Source organism: Podarcis tiliguerta, assembly GCF_965153285.1.
Source record: "Podarcis tiliguerta genome assembly, chromosome: 8".
Lineage (NCBI taxonomy): Eukaryota > Metazoa > Chordata > Lepidosauria > Squamata > Lacertidae > Podarcis > Podarcis tiliguerta.
The window spans coordinates 79998851-80018880 of record NC_139541.1 but is presented as its reverse complement, the minus strand read 5'-3'; the positions used below and the strand labels follow the sequence as shown (position 1 = coordinate 80018880).

General features: G+C 51.9%; 1 protein-coding gene across 3 annotated transcripts in view; it reads left to right on the top strand.

Annotated features, from left to right (window-relative positions):
- HIF3A (hypoxia inducible factor 3 subunit alpha) overlaps positions 1-19544 on the top strand; it is a 65163-nt gene extending 45619 nt beyond the window's left edge. For all 3 annotated transcript variants that reach the window (XM_083455094.1, XM_083455095.1, XM_083455093.1), the window contains exons 9-15: positions 2772-2932; positions 3043-3284; positions 5331-5426; positions 7846-8228; positions 9832-9943; positions 11174-11279; positions 12590-19544. In XM_083455094.1, the coding sequence (XP_083311220.1) occupies positions 2772-2932; positions 3043-3284; positions 5331-5426; positions 7846-8228; positions 9832-9943; positions 11174-11279; positions 12590-12741 (1252 nt within the window). In that variant the 3' untranslated portion in view covers positions 12742-19544. The remainder of the gene's footprint in view (positions 1-2771; positions 2933-3042; positions 3285-5330; positions 5427-7845; positions 8229-9831; positions 9944-11173; positions 11280-12589) is intronic.
- Positions 19545-20030: the final 486 nt, after the last annotated feature.

Sequence of the window (20030 nt, the reverse complement as noted above, 5' to 3'; positions counted from 1 at the left end):
AATCAAATGACTATGGTCTTGTCATTACGTTCTCTAAAATGACAACATTCCCGCTGTGGAGTCCTTTACCACTTACATTCCCTTTCCCGCAGAGTGTTTTTTTAATTAATTTTAAGTGTAGAGAAATACAGAAGGAAAACAAAGGAACCAGAAATGTAAATTGTCACAGTCTTGGAGAACAGAAATATAATACAGCTCAGAAGGAACAACGAACTGTCATCTAGCACTCTCAGGCTTTCCTCAGAGATTTAGCATATAGAGCAGGCCTAGGCAAACTCCAGCCCTCCAGATGTTTGGGACTACAATTCCCATCATGCCTGGCAGTTGGTCCTGTTAGCTAGGGGTGATGGGAATTGTAGTCCCAAACATCTGGAGGGTCGGAGTTTGCCTAGGCCTGATAGAAAGCATATGAAGAAAATAAAGCACGCAATCCCGTGCGACTTTCAGATTTTTACCATTTTTGGAACTGATCTTGTGGCAAAGCTTCTGAGAAACGTGAAACCTCAGGTTTGGGGGGATTGTGCTGTTTTTAAGTTACTCAGTGGCGAGTGTTATGTTTCTTTGGAGGAAAGAAAGCCAGGGGCTTATCATTAGCTACCAGCCACAAGGAATCCCCCTTGTTCCTAATTTGGTTTTGGGGAAGTAGCCTGGAGATCTTGTCAACAACTCTAGACAGGGAAATTTTGTATTTTCAGTTTGAACAGTAGTGGTTGGGCAACACTGAGTTGAGTTTTTAAGTACAGTCGTACCTCGGAAGTCGGACGTAATCCGTCCCGGAAGTCCATTCAGCTTCTGAAACGTTCGAAAACCAAATCGCGGCTTCTGATTGGACGCTCGGGTTCCAAAAGAATGTTTGCAAAACTGGAACAATCACTTCCGGGTTTTCTGCGTTTGGGAGCCTGCGCACATTCTGCCTCTGGCCACTTTAGGAAACAGGGAGAATTGGACTAGGTGGATCCAAAAGCGCTCATCTTGTGTTCAGATGTCAAAGAGAAAAACAACTACCATACTTTCAGAAAACCTCTGAAGGCAGCCCTGTTTAGGGAAGCTTTTAATGTTTAATGGGTTATTGTATTTTAATATTCTGTTGAAAGCCGCCCAGAGTGGCTGGGGAAAACCAGCCAGATGGGCGGGGAATGAATGAATGAATGAATGAATGAATAAATAAATAAATAAAGTAACTGCATCTGGCTAGTTAATACAAGCAACTCCCCATTTACACACATCCAAGGCACATGTGAACATGTATGCGTGCATTGCCACAAACCCGGAAGTGGCACGAAAAGAGATAAGAATGGCCCTAAAACAGGAAAAAAAAATGTGAGAAAACAATCCCACAAGCCTTTGCAACTTCAATCCCAGGACCCCTTGCACTGACTTTGAGACCTGTGGAGAGTTGGATTTTGAGCGAGGAAGTTCGGAGGGCGCGATGGTGTTGAGGTTCAGTGGATTTTTGCTATTTTTGAAAGGGTTTTCCAAGAGTTTCCAGAGGTGCAGCTTGCTGGCTTTTTCTGTGTCGTTCCCAGTGTGCGCGATTTCACTTAAATGCACGGTGCTTCGGAACGTAAACCCCACATAAGTGGGGAGTTACCTGTAGTTTAACACGACAGCCTCAAAATGGCTAATCAAAACTCCCCAACACACGTCATAGCTGTGTCCTCAACGCTGGATAGCTCTGGGAGCTCTTATTCAGCAAAAGCAGAGGTTTGGAGCTTTCTCAGTCGTTGATTTGATGCCGACTGCATTCCCCTTTTTATTCTTCCGCCTGGGAGTAGAATTAATCTGCACCCGCTGCCACTTTATGCATCAGAGGCCTTGCTTGGTAGCAAGTCATGCTTCTGCCTTATTTTATTTTATTCTAAATGAATATGAATATGATGAAGAGAGCACAGCAGAGGTTATATTTTCTGAGAATCCTCCAGAGAAATAATCTCTCAAAGGACCTTTTTGATGGCATTTTACCATTGTACTGTGGAGAGTGTATTAACTTATGGTCTGTGTGTGTGGTTTGGGAGCTGTACTATCAGGGAAAAAACAATGCTGTCCAGGGTTGTAAAGACTGCAGAGAGAATAATTGGGTGCACTCTTCCCACCTTGGATCAAATCTATGCTTCCAGGTGTCATAAGAAAGCTGCAGAGATAGCACAGGATAGTGCGCACCCCGGAAATGATCTCTTTCAGCTTCTGCCTTCTGGAAGAAGGTACAGGGTTATAAAGCCTAGGACTAGCCACCTGAGAACCAGTTTCTATCCAAATGCGATTTTGGTTTTAAACGCAGTGTAAAGTAGTCTCTGTGGGAGTATATTATATTTAATTATGGGGTATCCGAGTTTTTAGGGGCTAACCAGGCTGGGATAGCTGGGATAGCTGGCTTGTTGGTTTTTGAATGTCTGATGTAGATTTTTTCAATTTCGTTGTTCTGTATGGGACAATGACAATAAAGATTATCGTATCGTAAATATTGTGTGTGTGTGCGCACACACACACAGAGAAAGAGGGAGAGAGAAAGAAAAGGAAAAAAACAATGTAAAATATTGGCAACCACACCCTCCCTGCCCACTCAGGTGTCTGTGGCTGCCAGTTGCATTGGCCCTGGCGTGCTCAGTTGACATGAGGTTACTAGATTTTTTTCAATGAATCTGGGGACACTTTCCAGCCTCAATGGATTTTGTACGGGGACTGATTTGTAAATCCGGGGACTGTCCCCGGGAAACGGGGACATCTGGTATCCTTAGGTTCACAACCTCCTTGCCTCGACGCCCTTTTTACAGCCAGGTGGAAGAGATGGGCCTAGTACTCTCCTTGGAGCAGACCGAGCGGCAGGGGGAGCATCGCCGGCTGCCCCCGCCCTCCCTCGAGGGGCTGGACTCCGACGGGGCCCTTGACGACCTGGACGCCAACGGGGGAGACACCATCATCAACCTCAGCTTTGGTATGGAGCGGCGGGAGTCACGGGCTGGAGGTTTTCTGCGGGGCAGGGAGGTGGGGAACCAAGCCGGACCCTCGCCTGTGATGCCGCCGCTCCCTCTTTCCTCTCCCCAGAGCTGCGCGGCCCCAAAGTCCTGGCCTTCCTGCGCCCCGCCAACATCAGCGAAGAAGAGCTGCAGCTGGACCCCAAGCGCTTCTGCAGCCCCGACCTCCAGAAGCTGCTGGGCCCCATCTTCGACCCCCCCGGGGCCCAGAGCCAAGCGCCAGGGACCCTGCGGGCAAAGCCTCCGGCCGCACCGCCCAAGCCTGCTCCGGTTGCCAAGAACACTTCTGGAGGCAGGAGCCCAGTGAACCCGGTAAGGAGGTTGGGAAGGGAGTCCTTCTCCATGTGGGATGAGTTTAGGGTGCAGGTGGATGGCCTCCCTGGGGGATTTGGTGCCTCTGAGGCTGTGTTGCAGAGACAGGGTCACCTGCACGGAGGGGGAGAAGAGGAGGGTTATTTGGTGAAGGAATGGGGATGTAAAGGTAAAGGGACCCCTGACCATTAGGTCCAGTCGTGGCCGGCTCTAGGGTTGCGGCGCTCATCTCGCTTTATTGGCCGAGGGAGCCGGCGTACAGCTTTCGGGTCATGTGGCCAGCATGACTAAGCCACTTCTGGCGAACCAGAGCAGCGCACGGAAACACCGTTTCCCTTCCCGCCGGAGCGGTACCTATTTATCTACTTGCACTTTGACGTGCTTCCAAACTGCTAGGTTGGCAGGAGCAGGGACCGAGCAACGGGAGCTCACCCCGTGGCGGGGATTCGAACCGCCGACCTTCTGATCGGCAAGACCTAGGCTCTGTGGTTTAACCCGCAGCGCCACCCGCGTCCCTAATGGGGATGTATCACTGCGCAAATGACAAGGGTGACCAGGCCTGTGCATTTAAGAACGTCGGAATGGGCCTCAGGGAATTGGATCCCCCCTCCCTCACAGCATGCTGCCAGTAATGGAAAGACGAGAAGCTCTTACCAGTGTCTTTTATTCAATATTCACAGAGAGAGGCGTAGAAATGCTGCCTTTTGGAGTAATGGTGTTGCTCCAAATAATCTCCGCCCTTCCCATCTCAGTCGTCAAGAGCTCCACCCCGCTTATGTTGGCTCCTTAGGGTCAATTGTCTCTTCGGTCTCTGCTCTCCTACTTTCACTGCTCACCGGTTTCTGGGAGAAGCGGGGTCTGGGATGCTCTCTAGTGGTCCGCCAGCTGTTGCTGCTCTGCTCCTCCCGTTATTTCCCAGTTTTGCCCCTCTTCCCTCTCTGAGCTGTGACCCTCTGCAAACCACCGTTGTAAATCTATACTGTCCTCCTCTTCTCGGGAAGGTACAGGAGAAGGGGGAGGTGATCTCCACCATTCATCCTCAGTCCGGTCCCTGGCAGGATCAGACCAAAAGCCCTTTTAGACCAGCATCTTATTCTTGCAGTGGCCAACCAGGTCCCTGTAAGCAGAGCGCCCACAGTGCGTTCCTAACCTGGTGATCAGGTTTCCAGAGTCCCTAAGATGGTTGGAGGGCGCCTTGTACGCCTCCTTCCGGAAACTCCTGTAGTCGAGCTAGTGCCAAATGCCTTGCTCCACATTCCTTTGGACCAGCCTTTTTAAACCTGTGGGTCCCCAGATGTTGTTGACCTACAACTCCCATCACCCCTAACTAGCAAGGCCAGAGCTCAGGGATGATGGGAGTTGTAGTCCAACAACATCTGGGGACACACAGGTTGAGAACGGCTGCTTTGGACCAACCCAGGGAGGCCGAGAGGAGGGTCTTGTCATCTGGGCAGTCCAGGATCTCCAGACAGCCTGCCCAGGTTTCCCAGGGAGGTCACTTTAACCCTGTTCTTTGACTTCATCCCCCGAGGCACACTGCATTGTGTGTCTCAAGCAGTGGTGTAGCGTGGGGGGTGCAGGGGGGGGCCGGCCACACCGGCCGCAACATCTGGAGGGGGGCGCGCTCGCACTCGCAGCTCTCTGCCCCTACCTGGCTCACTCACTCTCACTGCAGTGCTGGCTGTGCGAATCCGATCCGAGCCGCCGGGTCTCCGCCCACTGTGGAGGGGAGGGTGCCAGGCGTGCGGTGTGGTGTGGAGAGAGAGCGAGGGACTATCTGGGGGAGGGACAGTGCAGCGGGGGGCGCAAATTACTTGCCTTGCCCCGGGTTAGGGGGCGCAAATTACTTGCCTTGCCCCGGGTGCTGACAACCCACGCTACGCCACTGGTCTCAAGACAGATGGGATGACAACAGATCAGGTTTCCCTATAAGAAATGGGACTCTGCTTGAGATCCACGCTTGCAGCTGTTGAAGGCTTGATCCTAGAAACATTGGCAAAGCGAGAGCATCTTCGCCAATGTTTTTGCTTTTGTTTCCCCCTCCAGGTCGAGCTGCCAGAAGAGCTGCTTTTTGACATGGAGAACGTGCAGAAGCTCTTTGCTTCCAGCAAGGAGACTCAGTCAGTGGAGACGGCCTTGCAGGTATCATTGGGCAGGGAAGGGGCTCTGCCAGTGAGAGCCAGTGTGGTGTAGTGGTTAAGAGCGGTGGTCTCGTAATCTGGGGAACCAGGTTCGCTTCCCCGCTCCTCCACATGCAGCTGCTGGGTGACCTTGGGCCAGTCACACTTCTCTGATGTCTCTCAGCCTCACTCACCTCACAGAGTGTGTGTTGTGGGGGAGGAAGGGAAAGGAGAATGTTAGCCGCTTTGAGACTCCTTTGGGTAGTGATAAAGCGGGATATCAAATCCAAACTCCTCCTCTGCTTTGGGGGCTGCCAGCCTCAGACGGAGAGTGCTCAGGTACATTGTGTGGCGGGTTCCCACCCCCCACCGCCCCGTGGAAATAATGACACATGACACAATTATTAAGGTTAATGATAAGGCATGTGCGCCAAACATAGAAATGGCTTCCTTTATGCTTAAAGGTAAAGGTAAAGGGACCCCTGACCATTAGGTCCAGTCGTGACTGACTCTGGGGTTGCGGCGCTCATCTCGCTTTATTGGCCGAGGGAGCCAGCGTACAGCTTCCGGGTCATGTGGTCAGCATGACTAAGCCGCTTCTGGCGAACCAGAGCAGCGCACAGAAGCGCCGTTTACCTTCCCGCCAGAGCGGTACCTATTTATCTACTTGCACTTTGATGTGCTTTCGAACTGCTAGGTTGGCAGGAGCAGGGACTGAGCAACAGGAGCTCACTCCGTCGCTGGGATTCGAACCGCCGACCTTCTGATCGGCAAGTCCTAGGCTCTGTGGTTTAACCCACAGCGCCACCCACGTCCCTTATGCTTAGGTGACTTAAAACATGACTTAGATGGGTGCCGGGGATGTTGGGCCACAGCTCCCATCACTCCTGACTGCTCACCATGCTGGTGGGATCTGGAGTCTCGAACTTGTTCTGTGCCCCTTCCCTCTCCTTCCTTCGCGAGCGAGAGAAGGGTCGTGAAAGCTTCCGGTTCCACTTCTGACGAAAACCACAGCTTTCTGCTACGTATGAACCCGGGGAACTCTGATTTAGTGGGAGGAAACAAACCCAAGATATCGGCTTACGGTTTGATTATCCTGGTTTGTTTTCATTAACTAGAATTAGCATGAATTTCAGTTCCCCAAGTTTGCACTTGAAAGGGAAACTCTCCTCCTCTCGAGGAGACAGATGGAGAAGAGGTGCGCTTCATTTCACTGTCACTGAAGCCATGCTTTAGGACAGCTGAGGGCTGATGGGAGTTGTAGTCCAAAACAACTGGAGGGCATGAGGATGGCAAAGGTTGGCACAGAGCTTTGCCGCCTCATGCAGTTGGCATTTAAAGATGTCACAGGGCTTACTTTAAAAAACCTCATATATTTATATCCCTCTTAACAATTACAAAGCCTCTAAGCAGCTTACAAAAAACGAATGCAATATAGCAAATATAAAATCTCTACAATTTTTATGTACAGTGGTACCTCTAGTTACGGACTCGATCCGTTCCGGGGTGCCGTTTGCACCCCAAAAAGTCTGTAACTAGAGTGCCGCTTCTGCGCACACACGCGGCGCGATAGAGCGCTTCTGTGCATGTGCAAAGCATGCAGAGCGCTTCTGCGCACGCATGTGCGGCGAAACCTGGAAGGGTACACTTCTGGGTTTGCCACGTTTGCAAGCCAAAAAGATGCAACAACTTAACAACTTAACATGAGGTATGACTGTACTGTACAAAATAAAAAAAATTCTTGCAAAATTACAGTGGTACCTCGGGATGCGAACGGGATCTATTCCGGAGCCCCGTTCGCATCCAGAAGCAAACGTAACTAGCGGCGGCACGTCTGCACACGCACACGTCGCTTTTTGCCGCTTCTGCGTGAGCGGCGAAACGTGCTCCGTTACTTCCGGTTTGCCGTGGAGCGCAACTCGAACGCGCTCAACGTGAAGCGTATTCAACCCGAGGTATGACTGTATCCCTAAACGATTATTTTAAAAAAACACTAACATGTTTTGTTTTATTTTTATAATATTTGTTCTCCCTGCTCCCCTAAATTCTATAGTACCTGTCGATTTAAGAATGTTGTGTTTTCTTTTAAAAAATGGAATCTATGAGGCCGGCACCATCATTTGGCATCCTTGACAAGCTGGTGGTCACTGGCCCCCGCTGATGCTTGTCCTGAGTTTACTATTGCTATTATTTTATTATTATCTGGTGTCTTGAGCAGCAATGGACAGCCTTGGTCTAGCCGCCATTAAACTCCCCGCAGTGCCCTTCGCATAGCTGTGTCTGCCTGTCGCCAAGTAAGCCTGACACTGTCTGCCGGCGAAGCAGGGAGCTCATCAAAGGACATTTTGCCTCTTGAGAATGTGAATTTCCCGAACTTGTTCCCAACCCGTCCCCCGCAAACGTTCCCATTGCCGCTGACAGCTCTCTGCCGCCCCCTGCAGGACTACGAAGGCCTGGACCTGGAGATGCTGGCCCCGTACATCTCAATGGACGACGATTTCCAGCTCAGCAGCACCGACCACCCGCCTTGGCTGGCCGAGAAACGGGGTGGGGTCCCGGGGCCGGGGACCCGGCCAACCTCGCCACCCCCGCGGCCTCGCTCCAGAAGCTTCCACGGAGTCTCCCCCCGCCCACCCGAGCAGGCCACTCTCCCCCGCTGGGGCAGCGACACCAGCCTGAGCCACCCCCGCCCGGCCCAGCCCCCAGGAAGCCCCCCATGCGGGGCAGAGCAAGTGGTGGAGATGGTGGCGTCCGTCAAGATCCAGGCCGTGCAGGATGGGAGCGGTCAGAATGGCCAGGCGGCCTCCGTGGGTGGGAGGAAGAGGTAAGGCAGGGGTCAGCAACCTTTTTCAGCAGGGGGCCGGTCCACTGTCCCTCAGACCTTGTGGGGGGCCGGACTATTGGGGGGGGGGATGAACGAATTCCTATGCCCCACAAATAAAAGCACACATTCTACTCATGTAAAAACACCAGGCAGGTCCCACAAATAATCCAGAGATGTATTTTAAATAAAAAACACACATTCTACTCATGTAAAAGCACCAGGCAGGCCCCATAAATAACCCAGAGATGCATTTTCAATAAAAGCACACATTCCACTCATGTAAAAACACCAGGCAGGCCCCAGAAATAACTGAGAGATGCATTTTCAATAAAAGGACACATTCTACTCGTGTAAAAACATGCTGATTCCCGGACCGTTTGCGGGCCAGATTTAGAAAGCAATTGGGCCACATCTGGCCCCTGGGCCTTAGTTTGCCTACCCATGAGGTAAAGGGAGGGTTGGCTTTTATATAGCAATTTCTAATAAAAAGTGATATTTTCCCCCCTGCCCCCACCCCCAGTGAAATGGTAAATTGGGAGCAGAAATAATAAAACCAACACCCTTACTCCACTCTCAGAACTAGAGTTCACTGTGAAGAGGGGTTGATCGCTAAACCACTTTGACAACTTTCTGCATTCCCCCCCCCCTTATTTTTTTTTAAAAAAACATCTTTTTATTTTTATTTTAATATTTTATTAAGACAGTTTCATTTATGAGAAGATAGGGGGGGGGGAGAAAGGAAAAAGTGAGAAGGAAAGAAAAAATACATTACCGTGCGTGAATATACAGATGTGTATATTCGTATCATTCTAATACACACATAATTGTCAGTAACCTAATATATTCTGCATAAACTTAATCCAGTTCCCACATCCTTAACAAACTACAGCTCCCAGAATTCTTTGGGGGAAAGCCATGCCTGTTTAGAGTGGTGTCATCGTGCTTCAAATGTAGCCTCAGTTTCTGGCAGTGTTTTAGCATCAATACTTAACTGACCACCTTATTTTTACATAATTAAAAAATTAAGTAAAAAAAAGAGGGGGGGAGGATGTTGGATTATAGTTTTAAAGTCCTGTTCTTTGTGCCCGCTCTACATCCTATTTTTATCTGTGAGCCACCTTGAGTTCCGCCAGGGAAAAAGGTGGGGTAAAGGTAAAGGGACCCCTGACCATTAGGTCCAGTCGTGGCCGACTCTGGGGTTGCGGCGCTCATCTCGCTTTATTGGCCGAGGGAGCCGGCGTACAGCTTCCGGGTCATGTGGCCAGCATGACTAAGCCGCTTCTGGCGAACCAGAGCAGCACACGGAAACGCCGCTTATCTTCCCGCCGGAGTGGTACCTATTTATCTACTTGCACTGGTGTGCTTTTGAACTGCTAGGTTGGCAGGAGCAGGGACCGAGCAACGGGAGCTCACCCCGTCGCAGGGATTCGAACCGCCGACCTTCTGATCGGCAAGCCCTAGGCTCTGTGGTTTAACCCACAGCGCCACCCACGCCCCATAAAAAAAGGTGGGGTATGAATGAATAAATAAACACATCGGTAACTTTGGGCAGAATCTCATATCGTCTTCTTTCTCCCACCTCCTTCTGCCGTTCACCCAACAGGGCCCGGGAGCTGAGCGTGGAGGAAGAGAGAGATGTCTTCCTGGAGGCAGGGCTCCCTAAGCGCACCCGTGGCCTGGAGCCCGATGGCTTTCTGATGCCCTCTCTTAGCCTGGTAGGTGCTGGAATTACCCATTCATAGGAGGGAGGGAAGCCTCTTCCAACCGATTTCCGCCAAAGCTCCCTCCTGCCCAGATCACAGGAGGCTCCTTTGCGAGGAAGCTCTTTCCTTTCCGTGGCTCGGTGGCAGGTCCTCCGTTCAATCCCCGGCCTCTCCAGGTGGGGCTGGGAAAGATCCACTGCCTGAAACCCCGGAAGAGTCACTTTTGACGTCCATTAGGTGTTAAAAGGTAAAGGGACCCCTGACCATTAGGTCCAGTCGTGGCCGACTCTGGGGTTGCGGCCCTCATCTCGCTTTATTGGCCGAGGGAGCCGGTGTACAGCTTCTGGGTCATGTGGCCAGCATGACTAAGCCGCTTCTGGCGAACCAGAGCAGCGCACGGAAACGCCGTTTACCTTCCCGCCAGATTGGTACCTATTTATCTACTTGCACTTTGACGTGCTTTTGAACTGCTAGGTTGGCAGGAGCAGGGACTGAGCAATGGGAGCTCACCCCGTCATGGGGATTTGAAGCACTGACCTTCTGATCGGCAAGTCCTAGGCTCTGTGGTTTAACCCACAGCGCCACCCCCGCCCCCTCCATTAGGTGTTACGGCAGGGTTAAATCCTGTGTTGGCTGCGGGCCTCTGGTCCCAGCAGTGAACGGCGGCGCGCAATCAGGATTTGACCCTCGTTTATCAGCTGCATAGGATCCCCTGTTAAGTAGATGGGGTTGGGAACATACAGTGGTACCTCGGGTTAAGTAGTTAATTCGTTCCGGAGGTCCGTTCTTAACCTGAAACTGTTCTTAACCTGAAGCACCACTTTAGCTAATGGGGCCTCCTGCTGCCTCCGCGCTGCCAGAGCACAATTTCTGTTCTTAACCTGAAGCACTATTTCTGGGCTAGCGGAGTCTGTAACCTGAAGCGTATGTTACCTGAAGCCTATGTAACCCGAGGTACCACTGTACTCCCTTTGTGCATGCAATTCTGAGACACACTCCTCTCAAAATCAGGGGTACACCACTGTTTCAGCAAGGGGATCCATGGATCCCTCTGCAAAAGTTGGGGGAGGAACCATTCTTTTCCAAGGTGCTTTGAAGACCCAACTCTGGGATTTCAAAGCACTTTTTACACGATGCCACGGTAACACCATGTGGTCGGCAGGCGGACCTCCCGCCCACCTGCCGACCCAGATGGACCAGTGGCCTGGCTTGACCTAAGCTTCCTGTGCCCTCCTCCCCCAGGGTTTCCTGTTGAGTGTGGAAGAATGCTTGGATGCCAGGTCCGAGCGGGGTTTCGGGGGCACCGTGTCCCTGGGCAAGAAGCTTCTGTCGTTGGAGGAGCCGATGGGTGAGTATTGTGCAGTTCTGATGGGGTGAAGCAATAAAATATTTGAGGGGGGCCGGGCTCTCCCAAAGTTGACGGGCACTGCCATTCAAATGATGGGCACATGCCACGTCCTTCAGTCGATTACGTGGGTGGCGCTTACTCGGGCCCCCCAATATGTATGTCCCACAGAGGAACTTACGGTCTTCAAACAAAAACATCCTGAAGCTCCCAGGCCACAGAGAGGTTAGGCTGGCCTCAACTAGAGCCAGGGCTTTTTCGGTTGTGGCCCCGATCTGGTGGAACGCTCTGTCACCAGAGACTAGGGCCCTGCGGGACTTGACATTTTTCCGCAGGGCCTGCAAGACAGATCTGTTCCACCAGGCCTTTGGTTAGGGCACAGCCTGACTCCCTCCTTTGGCAATCTTCACAGAACTCTAGCCCAATGGTTGCCATCAATTTGATTTGAATTAATTTTATAATGAAATGATTTTAGAATGTTGTACTATTTTATTGTTGTTAGCCGCCCTGAGCCCGGCTTCGGCTGGGGAGGGCGGGATATATATATATATTTTTTATTATTATTATTATTATTATTATTATTATTATTATTATTTCATTCAAGTCAGCACCCCAATACCTTCTGAAGAGCACATCTTTTTAAAAACAACAACGGATTGTATCATCGCTAGGATTTCCGCTTGTACAGCGTGACTTTCTCTCTTCTCCTCCCCCCTCATGCCCCCCTCAAATCTGTTCTTGGGGTTCCTCCAATGCTCCAGAGCAGATTTGGGAAGGGGGTGGGGAGTTCGGTGAGCGGATTGTTGGCTTTTCGCAGTGTAGTAACGCTGCAGAGAGCTTGCTGGGGAGACCATGCATTAAAAAAAGGGGGACTCAAAAATAACTTACACAAGGTTTTAATAAGAAAAACAAAATCTCCTTATACACCAAATACATCTACAAACAAACATGACCCAACCACCAACCCTTCCCCCAGGGTAAATGGCAGAGCTAGGTGCTGCCCCTTATATATTGCAGCCAATTCCCGACACAGCTTAATCAATGCAACTCAGCAGCACCTGCTATGCTTCACAGCTGTGAAGCTGGATCTCGTTAGTTTGCTCTGGCCCTTGCTCTGGCCCCTTAAAGGTATACACATTGGGTGAAACAATGATGAACCTTTACATTTAAAGGAACAGTTCAACACGGATACCCTTGGGCTGAGGGGGACGTGTGGGCCGGGGGCCTCCCAAACAGACCAAAACCGCCCTCTTCTCTCCTGACTCCGGGCCTTTTCTCTCTCCCTTGTCCGGGTCTCCCTCTTTTCTCTCCAGGCCTCCTGGGGGACATGCTGCCATTTGTGGTGGACGGACCAGCCCTCTCTCAGCTGGCCCTCTTTGACGGCGAGGACGAGGCCTCCGTGCAGAGCGGCCAGCATTTCCAGCTGGGGGAGGAACTCCTGGTGGAACTGGACCAGGCCACCTGAGGTGGTGGCCCCCCTGCCGCCGCCGCAAAATCTTCACGCCGCACTCCTTCTCCGCAGATGGGACAAAAACAGAACCAAACCCCACCCGAAATCACCCATGAGAGGCAGAGGAGGGAGGGGGGGCCCTCCTTTCCCTCCTCTTCCAACCGTCCCCCCCCACCCCACCCAAACACCCTCCTCATTCTCTCTCTCTCTCTTTGCCTCCCCCCACCCCCAAATCTCCGCCGGCGTCCTTTGAACTCTTCCTACACCAGTCCTGTCCTCATCGGGCAGCCTCTCCCTTCCGGAGACGGCGAGGGAGGAAGGCTTAGCCGAACATAGGAGCCTGCGTTCGTAGGGACTGTCCCCCCCCCCCCACTCCAAACCAGCTCCCCCTCCCCAAAATATTGGTGCTTATGTATCTTCTTTTCCTGAGATGGGAAGCAGAAGTGGGGTGGAAGGAAAGGAGTTGGAGGGCCCATATTCGCGCGGGAAGACTCCGTTCTGTCAAATCCCCCAAATTGAGAGGAGAGTCGGGGCGAAGGGATGGTCAGGGGTTGGAGACGGGGCCGCCTGAGAAACGAGGGAAGCAGGGCCACGCCTGAATGTGAAGGAAGCCGCCCCTCCGCTGTGACCCTCCTGCTGGCTTCCAGCACCAGTTCACCCATTCCAGAAGGAACTGGGACCACCCAAACACTGGAGGTAAACTTTAGGGTTGGGCGGCACTGGGCTTGGTCTTGCACCGCCAAGACTTCGGGAGGGAGCAGCGGAATAACCGCTCTTGCCTCTCTGACGTCCCAGAATCCTTCAGGGGAGCCTCTATGGCGACAGCGCCGTACTCATTTAGCTCCCCATAGCTCTTGCCTCGTGAAAGAGATCTGGGAGCACTTCTGGGGTAGACAGCTTTGGCCAGGGTAGGGTGTTATTCAAGTGCCCCAGCCCCCTTGTTCCCGATTTCCCCCCCCGGAAGTGGCCCAAAACTTAAAAGAGATGGAAATGGATTTCTCCCAGAGGAGAGGAAGGTAACCATGGTGCTCTGGCCGAATTTTTTGACCCGCTTTTAAGGTCTGTTTACGCTTATAAAAAGAGGCCGAAATGTTTCTGGTGGTCGAGCGACCACAAGTTTTAAAAGGTCTAAAAACTTGAACGTATTGTACAGGGAGCAGAGAAATATTTTCTTCTTAAAAACAAAAAAAACTCCACCCTATTATTATTTTTTTCAAAAAAGAGATGGGATTCTATATCTTGCTCCTGCCTCACCAGATATATTTCTAATTTTTAAGAAGTCCTTCCTCCCCCACACACACTTTGTCACTACTTAGGGGTGGTTGGGTTGCTTTTTTGGGTGGGGGGGGGAAGTTTGTTGAATCCCAAAAATGGGTGGGACCTGTGCAGGCCCCTCCCCTCCCCACCCCCCACCCCACTCTCACAAACTTTGGCACCGAAAAAGGTAGGTTTCTAACTTCACGATAGCCACAGGTAGCTGGGCAGTGGATGACGATTTTGAAATTTTAAAAGGAAAGTTTAAGGAGCCTAGATGTTGCTTTCACAATCTGAAACTTTTAAAGACAATCTTTAGAAAGTTCCTGAATTTGAAATGGGGTGGGGTGGGGAGGGGGTGACCTATTTTTAAAAATTTTAGGATTGGGAACTCGCCACAAAGATCACAGTGGTTCTTAAACAAAGTAAATTTGAACTGCAATCAGCCTAAATATAGGTTGCCAGGAAATGGCATTTTTGCCAATAAGTTCTACTTAAAACAGGGCGGAAAAAGGACATTTGAAAGAGGAAACCTCCCTCTTTCTCGTGTTTTTTTGCCCCCCTGATCCTGAACGCGTTTACACGTTAAGACTTAACTTCTGAGTAGCTGTGTACAGGACTGAGATTCCACCCTTCACTCTTGCTTTTTTTAAAAACAGCCTGATCTTGCACGTTTACTCAGAAGTAAGCCCCCATGGTGCTCACTGGGCTTACTTTGCTTCTGGGTTAGCATGCCTAGGATTGCAGCTTAGTTGCATCATGCGATGTCACAGCATGGAAAGGTTGGTCATTCTTGGCTCCTGCAAAAAAATAAAAGGCGGAAGTTTTGCGGTAAGACTCGCAAAACCCCGCGACTTGAAGCGACGCAAAACGTTCGCACTCGCCACCAATTTTTCTGTTTCCGCGCTTAAAAATGAGCTACTTTTCCATTCTGCCCAAAGAGGAAGAGTTCTGCGTAACTCGAAACCTTGCATAATTCCTGCACTAGCAAACGTCGCCTAAGATTGAATTGCCTTACCTCTTTTATACCCTTTTGGTATAAAAGGCCACCGTAGTGTTAGCTGGCGCTCATAGTAGGGTTGCTAAACATTTTAGGAGGGATGGGGCTTCCTCTGCCTCTTGAATTATTACCCAGAAAAGAGAATTTTGGCAGGTGCAGCTTCCTCAACCCTTGACCGGTCGGCGAAGCCTCACTAGCTAGAATTCCCCCCATCGATACCATTCTTAAAATCACAGGAACCCTTTTCCCACAGGAATGCTGGCGGCCGCCTAGTTGAAAGCCCGTGTGGTGGGAAAACTTTCCCAGTAGTCTCCAATTTAAAAACAAAAAACCTCTTTTCTCTTTTCCTTCTTTCTTTTAAAAAACTCCCTGACAATTCAGTTGCTTAGCCCTTTGACGCCGTTACTTTAACCACAACTTTTAGGAGTTTTGTGTCTGTTTTTTTTATTTTTAATTGGGTTTTAGACCCGGTCCCAAGCCAGGCTTAATCACTGCAGCTCACTTCCCCCGTCCCTGCAGTCCAGAGCCCTCGGATGTGAAAACGGGAGCGTAGGAGACCGTGCAAGTCAGTGTTTCGCACGGCCGTCTGTGTCTGTACGTGTGTGTTTGTGTATGCCAGCCTGGCTCACAGCCTGAATAAGCTGAGGCCGTAGCAGTTTTCCAGAGAGAGAGCCGCTCTCTCGACACCCCCACCCCCCCAAAAAAGCTTTCCCTTCTCTTTCTGCTGCATGCCTCATTCCCTCAAGATCCCAGAGCAAATCCTGGGGAGCCCACTCAGAGCTAGGAGTGGGCTGGAGGCACCTACAGCAGGGGTCAGCAACCTAAGGCCCGTGGGCCACAAGCAGCCGACGGGGGTCATTTAACCGGCCCACGAGCCACTCTGGAACCAAGCCGCCCGCTCGGCGAGTCCCCGCGTGCTTTGCTAAACCAGCGCACCACAGAGACCTGCTTTCGCGGCGCCGGAAATCATGTCTGCACATGCGCAGATGCTGAAAATCGCGGGCGCGCAATCCAGCCTATGGAGGGATCTCCGCTGGAGTAAACAGGCCCAGGCAAGATAAACCTTGCCTACCCCTACCCTACAGAGAGGGAAAGGAGATTTGGGACATTGCTGGTCCCCTGGGCTCAGCCTCTGCACACAGATCTTGCACTGACCCACCCCAGGAAGAGGCGGAGGGGTAGGGGTTAATTCAGAAAGTTTGATTTAGACAGAGAAACTGGCAAGTATTTGGTGGGGGGACGGATTGCTTCCATCCCAGCTGGGGTGATGCCCTTTTTGCAAGAATGCCTGCGATGCCAGGATCAGGGCCCTTGTCACCGAGGCGGGTGGGGAGTCAAAAGAGTGCTCTCTCTTTCTTTCTCTCTTTCTCTTTCCTTTCTTGACGAGCCGCATTGAGAATTGCAGTCTGAGGGACGAATAGCCGCCCCCCTCGAAACCACTTTTGCCTCGTTCGCCATTCACCTGTGCCTTCTCGTTACACCAGCACCAAAAAAAAAGAGCGAGCGTTCTATACGTAGATAAACACACACATACGGGGGGGTGGGGAGAGGGAAGAAACAAAACACCCAACCCTCTCCGATATCTCCCGCGTTGGTGAGGGCAACCGTGAGTGGCACGGGGAGAATGGGGGGTGGGGGGAAACGGGCTGCCGTTTCCCCCGGGTCTGCCCCCCAACCCTGCCCCCCGAGCAAGGGGAAAGAGGAGGTTGGGGAGGAAAGCGCCCCCTACACAACTGCCTCCCTAAGCCCAAACACCCCTTCCTCTCGCTGCATACAAACCTCACGCCAACTTCCAAGCAGGGAGGTTGGCGTGGCGGTCGCAGGAGTGGAGATCTGGGTAGGAGTTTGCAGACGTAAGGCACCGAGATCTAACAACGCAGACTGTTCAATTTCATTGCGAGCAAAACGCACACAGAGACACACACGCACACGTATATACATAGATATCGCATATACACACACACACGCGTAGAGAGACACAAAACGCACCGATACCTGCACACAAGCATGCGCAATCTCACAACGACGGGCCGCGTTTGGCCCAGGCAGCTCTTTTCTCCGAAAGCCGCAGTTGACCACACGCACAGAACAATAGAATTCCCAAGCCGGGTGAAGAACACAGGATGTTGCGTCTATCTTTTTCTCCTTTTAATTATTGCGATGGTTCTAATTGTTGTTCTTCTGATTCCTGACCCGTCGTCGTTTTCCCCTCCCTCCCTTAACCTGTTTTCGTTGTGTTCCTTTTTTCCAAGAGACTTTGGTGAAACGACTATGGCACCACCCTTTTTATTATGATTAATGTTGTCGTTCTGGTAGGGTTGTAGCTGTTTTGTTTTTTTTAATTTCCTCGTCCGCCCCCAAAAGCCTGGCGCTGCGCCCTCTGCCGCCGCTGCCCCCTCCTTCGATTTTTAACAAGTCCTGCTACTTTTGTAGAGGGAAGGGGGAAAGAAAGGAGGGCAAGAGGGGTTGTGTCTCTTTCGTTCCTGTGACCAGCACTCGTTCCACAAAACCTCAATCCCCAAGCCGCTGTCGTTTTCCTAGAGGGCGGCTTCTCCCGCCCGCTCAGTGGCATTCCTGGCGCGGCAGACCCGGGCCATGCCCTGCTTCCCCCCGGGGACGTGCCATGCGGACCACGCATGAGGTGCTAAACTATACATGCAAAAGCTGTGACGTCCCGTCCCCGGCGGTGGTTCTTTGAAGGCCACGCTGTGGCTATGGTGCTCTCTTCATGCCTCCCTTCCACCTGCGATGGCTGCAAGCCCGGCTCCTCCGCCCTCACTCAGCTCTCTGACCTCGTATTGGCAACGGGTAGCCATACCCCAGTGCCGTGGTGCTCAAGCTCACTTCCTTGTCCCTCCGTCTGTGTCTCACGCACGCACACTCAAGGGGGTTTCGCCAGGCAGCAGCAGCCAGCCAAAGAGCCGGCGAGGCTTTCAGGTCTGCACGGAAGGCAGAATTTCGGCAGGTCGCCAGGGACGGGCTTGCAGCATGGGGAAACCGCATGCAGGAGGAAGCTGCCAGCCAGTGTCGGTAACGCTGGGGCAGCTTCGTATGATGCCCTGTAACTCAACTGCAGCGCCAGGACAGGAAGAGACGGCTCGTGCTTGAATTCTGCCTTCTGTGTAACTCAACGCCACCAGCGCCTTTTCAGGGTCCAGGCCTGGCCACCCCTCGGCCGGGAAGGGTGTGCCCTTGCCGAATCGTCCACCGCTGCCGCCGTGCAGCCGGATGAAGGCGACCCCGTTACCCAAAGACCACCACGCCCTGTCTCCAGCGGCAGCTGCAGAACCGCTGGAGAGGCCCCGGTGCTCCACCCCTCCGGTTCGCGGAAGGGGCGGCTGGGCCGCTCAGAGGCTGTGGCCCCCTTCCCTCCCTCTCTGTAACTGTTGCGCCGGCTACCGGGCCGCACAACGGCGCCCTCCCCCTGGCCAGTCGTGGCGTGCGTGGGCCCAGCCATCTTGCCGGGAAACCCTCGAAGGAGAACCCGCCGCGTTTTGCCGCGGCGCAAAATGCACACCTCTGCAAGAGACACAACCGCCTCCCCTCCCCTTGCTTACACACGCACATTGCTCCCTGCCCCAGCGTTTGTCATGGCCGGCCAGCACAGAACGGAAAACTCAGTGGCGTTCAAACTGTCTCCTGAGGAACCGCCTTCTGAAAGTCCCCTCAGAGACAGTGATAATAAGAGGACAAACAGTCCTGAAAGAAAACCTGCCTGCCAGTACTGACCGCCCCCTGCACCAAGAGCGCATAAGGCACACTTGGTTCAGCTTCGGCGATAACGAGGCCCACGAGTTCTGATCGGGGCCATGTCTGGCGTTGATCGCGTTCCTTGGGACGTAGAACCAGAATCATGGGCAACGTGGAGAGGATTCCCTGAAGGAAGAGAGCTTTCGGGTGGTGGTGAGGGGAATTGCAGAACTGAAATCTTTGATAAGGTCAGGGCCTTGCAGACTTGAAAACTGAGGCCTACGGTGCTTAAAACTCCTTTACCTGGGATTGAATCCGTTGTTAACCATATTCGGGCCTGTCCATTTAGTAGAACTTAAGCCGGCCACAAAACACATCCTCCAGGGTGGAGAATGCCCGCAAGCTTTGGCTTTACGCCAAAACCGAGGCGGCTTTTCCTGGGGCCGGAGGAGAACTGAGCGGTGCCACTCCCAATGAGTCTCTGCTGCTCTTGGGCGGGAAGCGGTCAGTCTGGCATTTTTCGACGCGCGGTGATAACCCAGAAGGAACCCGCCGCTGACTGGCAGGTCAGTCTGCGTGGGCCATGAAATCGGTACTCAAGCCTATTGCCGGAAGTGCTGACTGGCTATGACAAAGGGGTGTAGGAAGAGATCCTTCAGAGGGGAGCGCATCGTAGCAGGCTTCAGCGTCTGAAAAGGCTTTGGGGATTTGTTTATATATAATTTTTTTTTTAAGAAAAGAAGAAATCTATATATTGTTCCCTCTACCCTTGTGTGTGGTTAATTTTTCCCCTCTCTGTGGCGGGATCAGATTTTCCCCCTGCCTCGTCTGTATCTATCGCTGTTGTGAAACATAAAATACGTCTGGTAACATACAGGACAGTCTCTGTGTGTCTTTTTTCCGCCCCCACACAAAAAAAGGTTTACCGAATGATAAGGGATGAATGCTGATTGAGCAAGCTGCTTCAAGGGGGAGGGCGGCAGGTTGAGAGTGATGGGTTTGGGTCATGACCCATTAAAGAATTGGCCCATAAACCCCAAAACTTTGCAACCAACCACACGGGAAAATTAGGATTAGCATTTTTTTAAAATGTCATTTTAGACGTGTGCTAAACAGCTTCTCATATTTACACTTCAGACACTTCTTTCATAATTATGACGACCCCTTTAAATTATTTCCAGAGGGGGGTCTCTATTTCGCGGGGGGGGGGGGACAAAAGCCAAGAATGTAGCTGTACTTTAAAAGACTTCTTTGTTATGGTACGAGACGAGCTTTTGTGGACTACAGTACATCAGTGTTATCCTGGCCTGCTGGCTTACACATTGTTTTTTGGGCAGGTGTGGATTGGGAATGGCGAGGG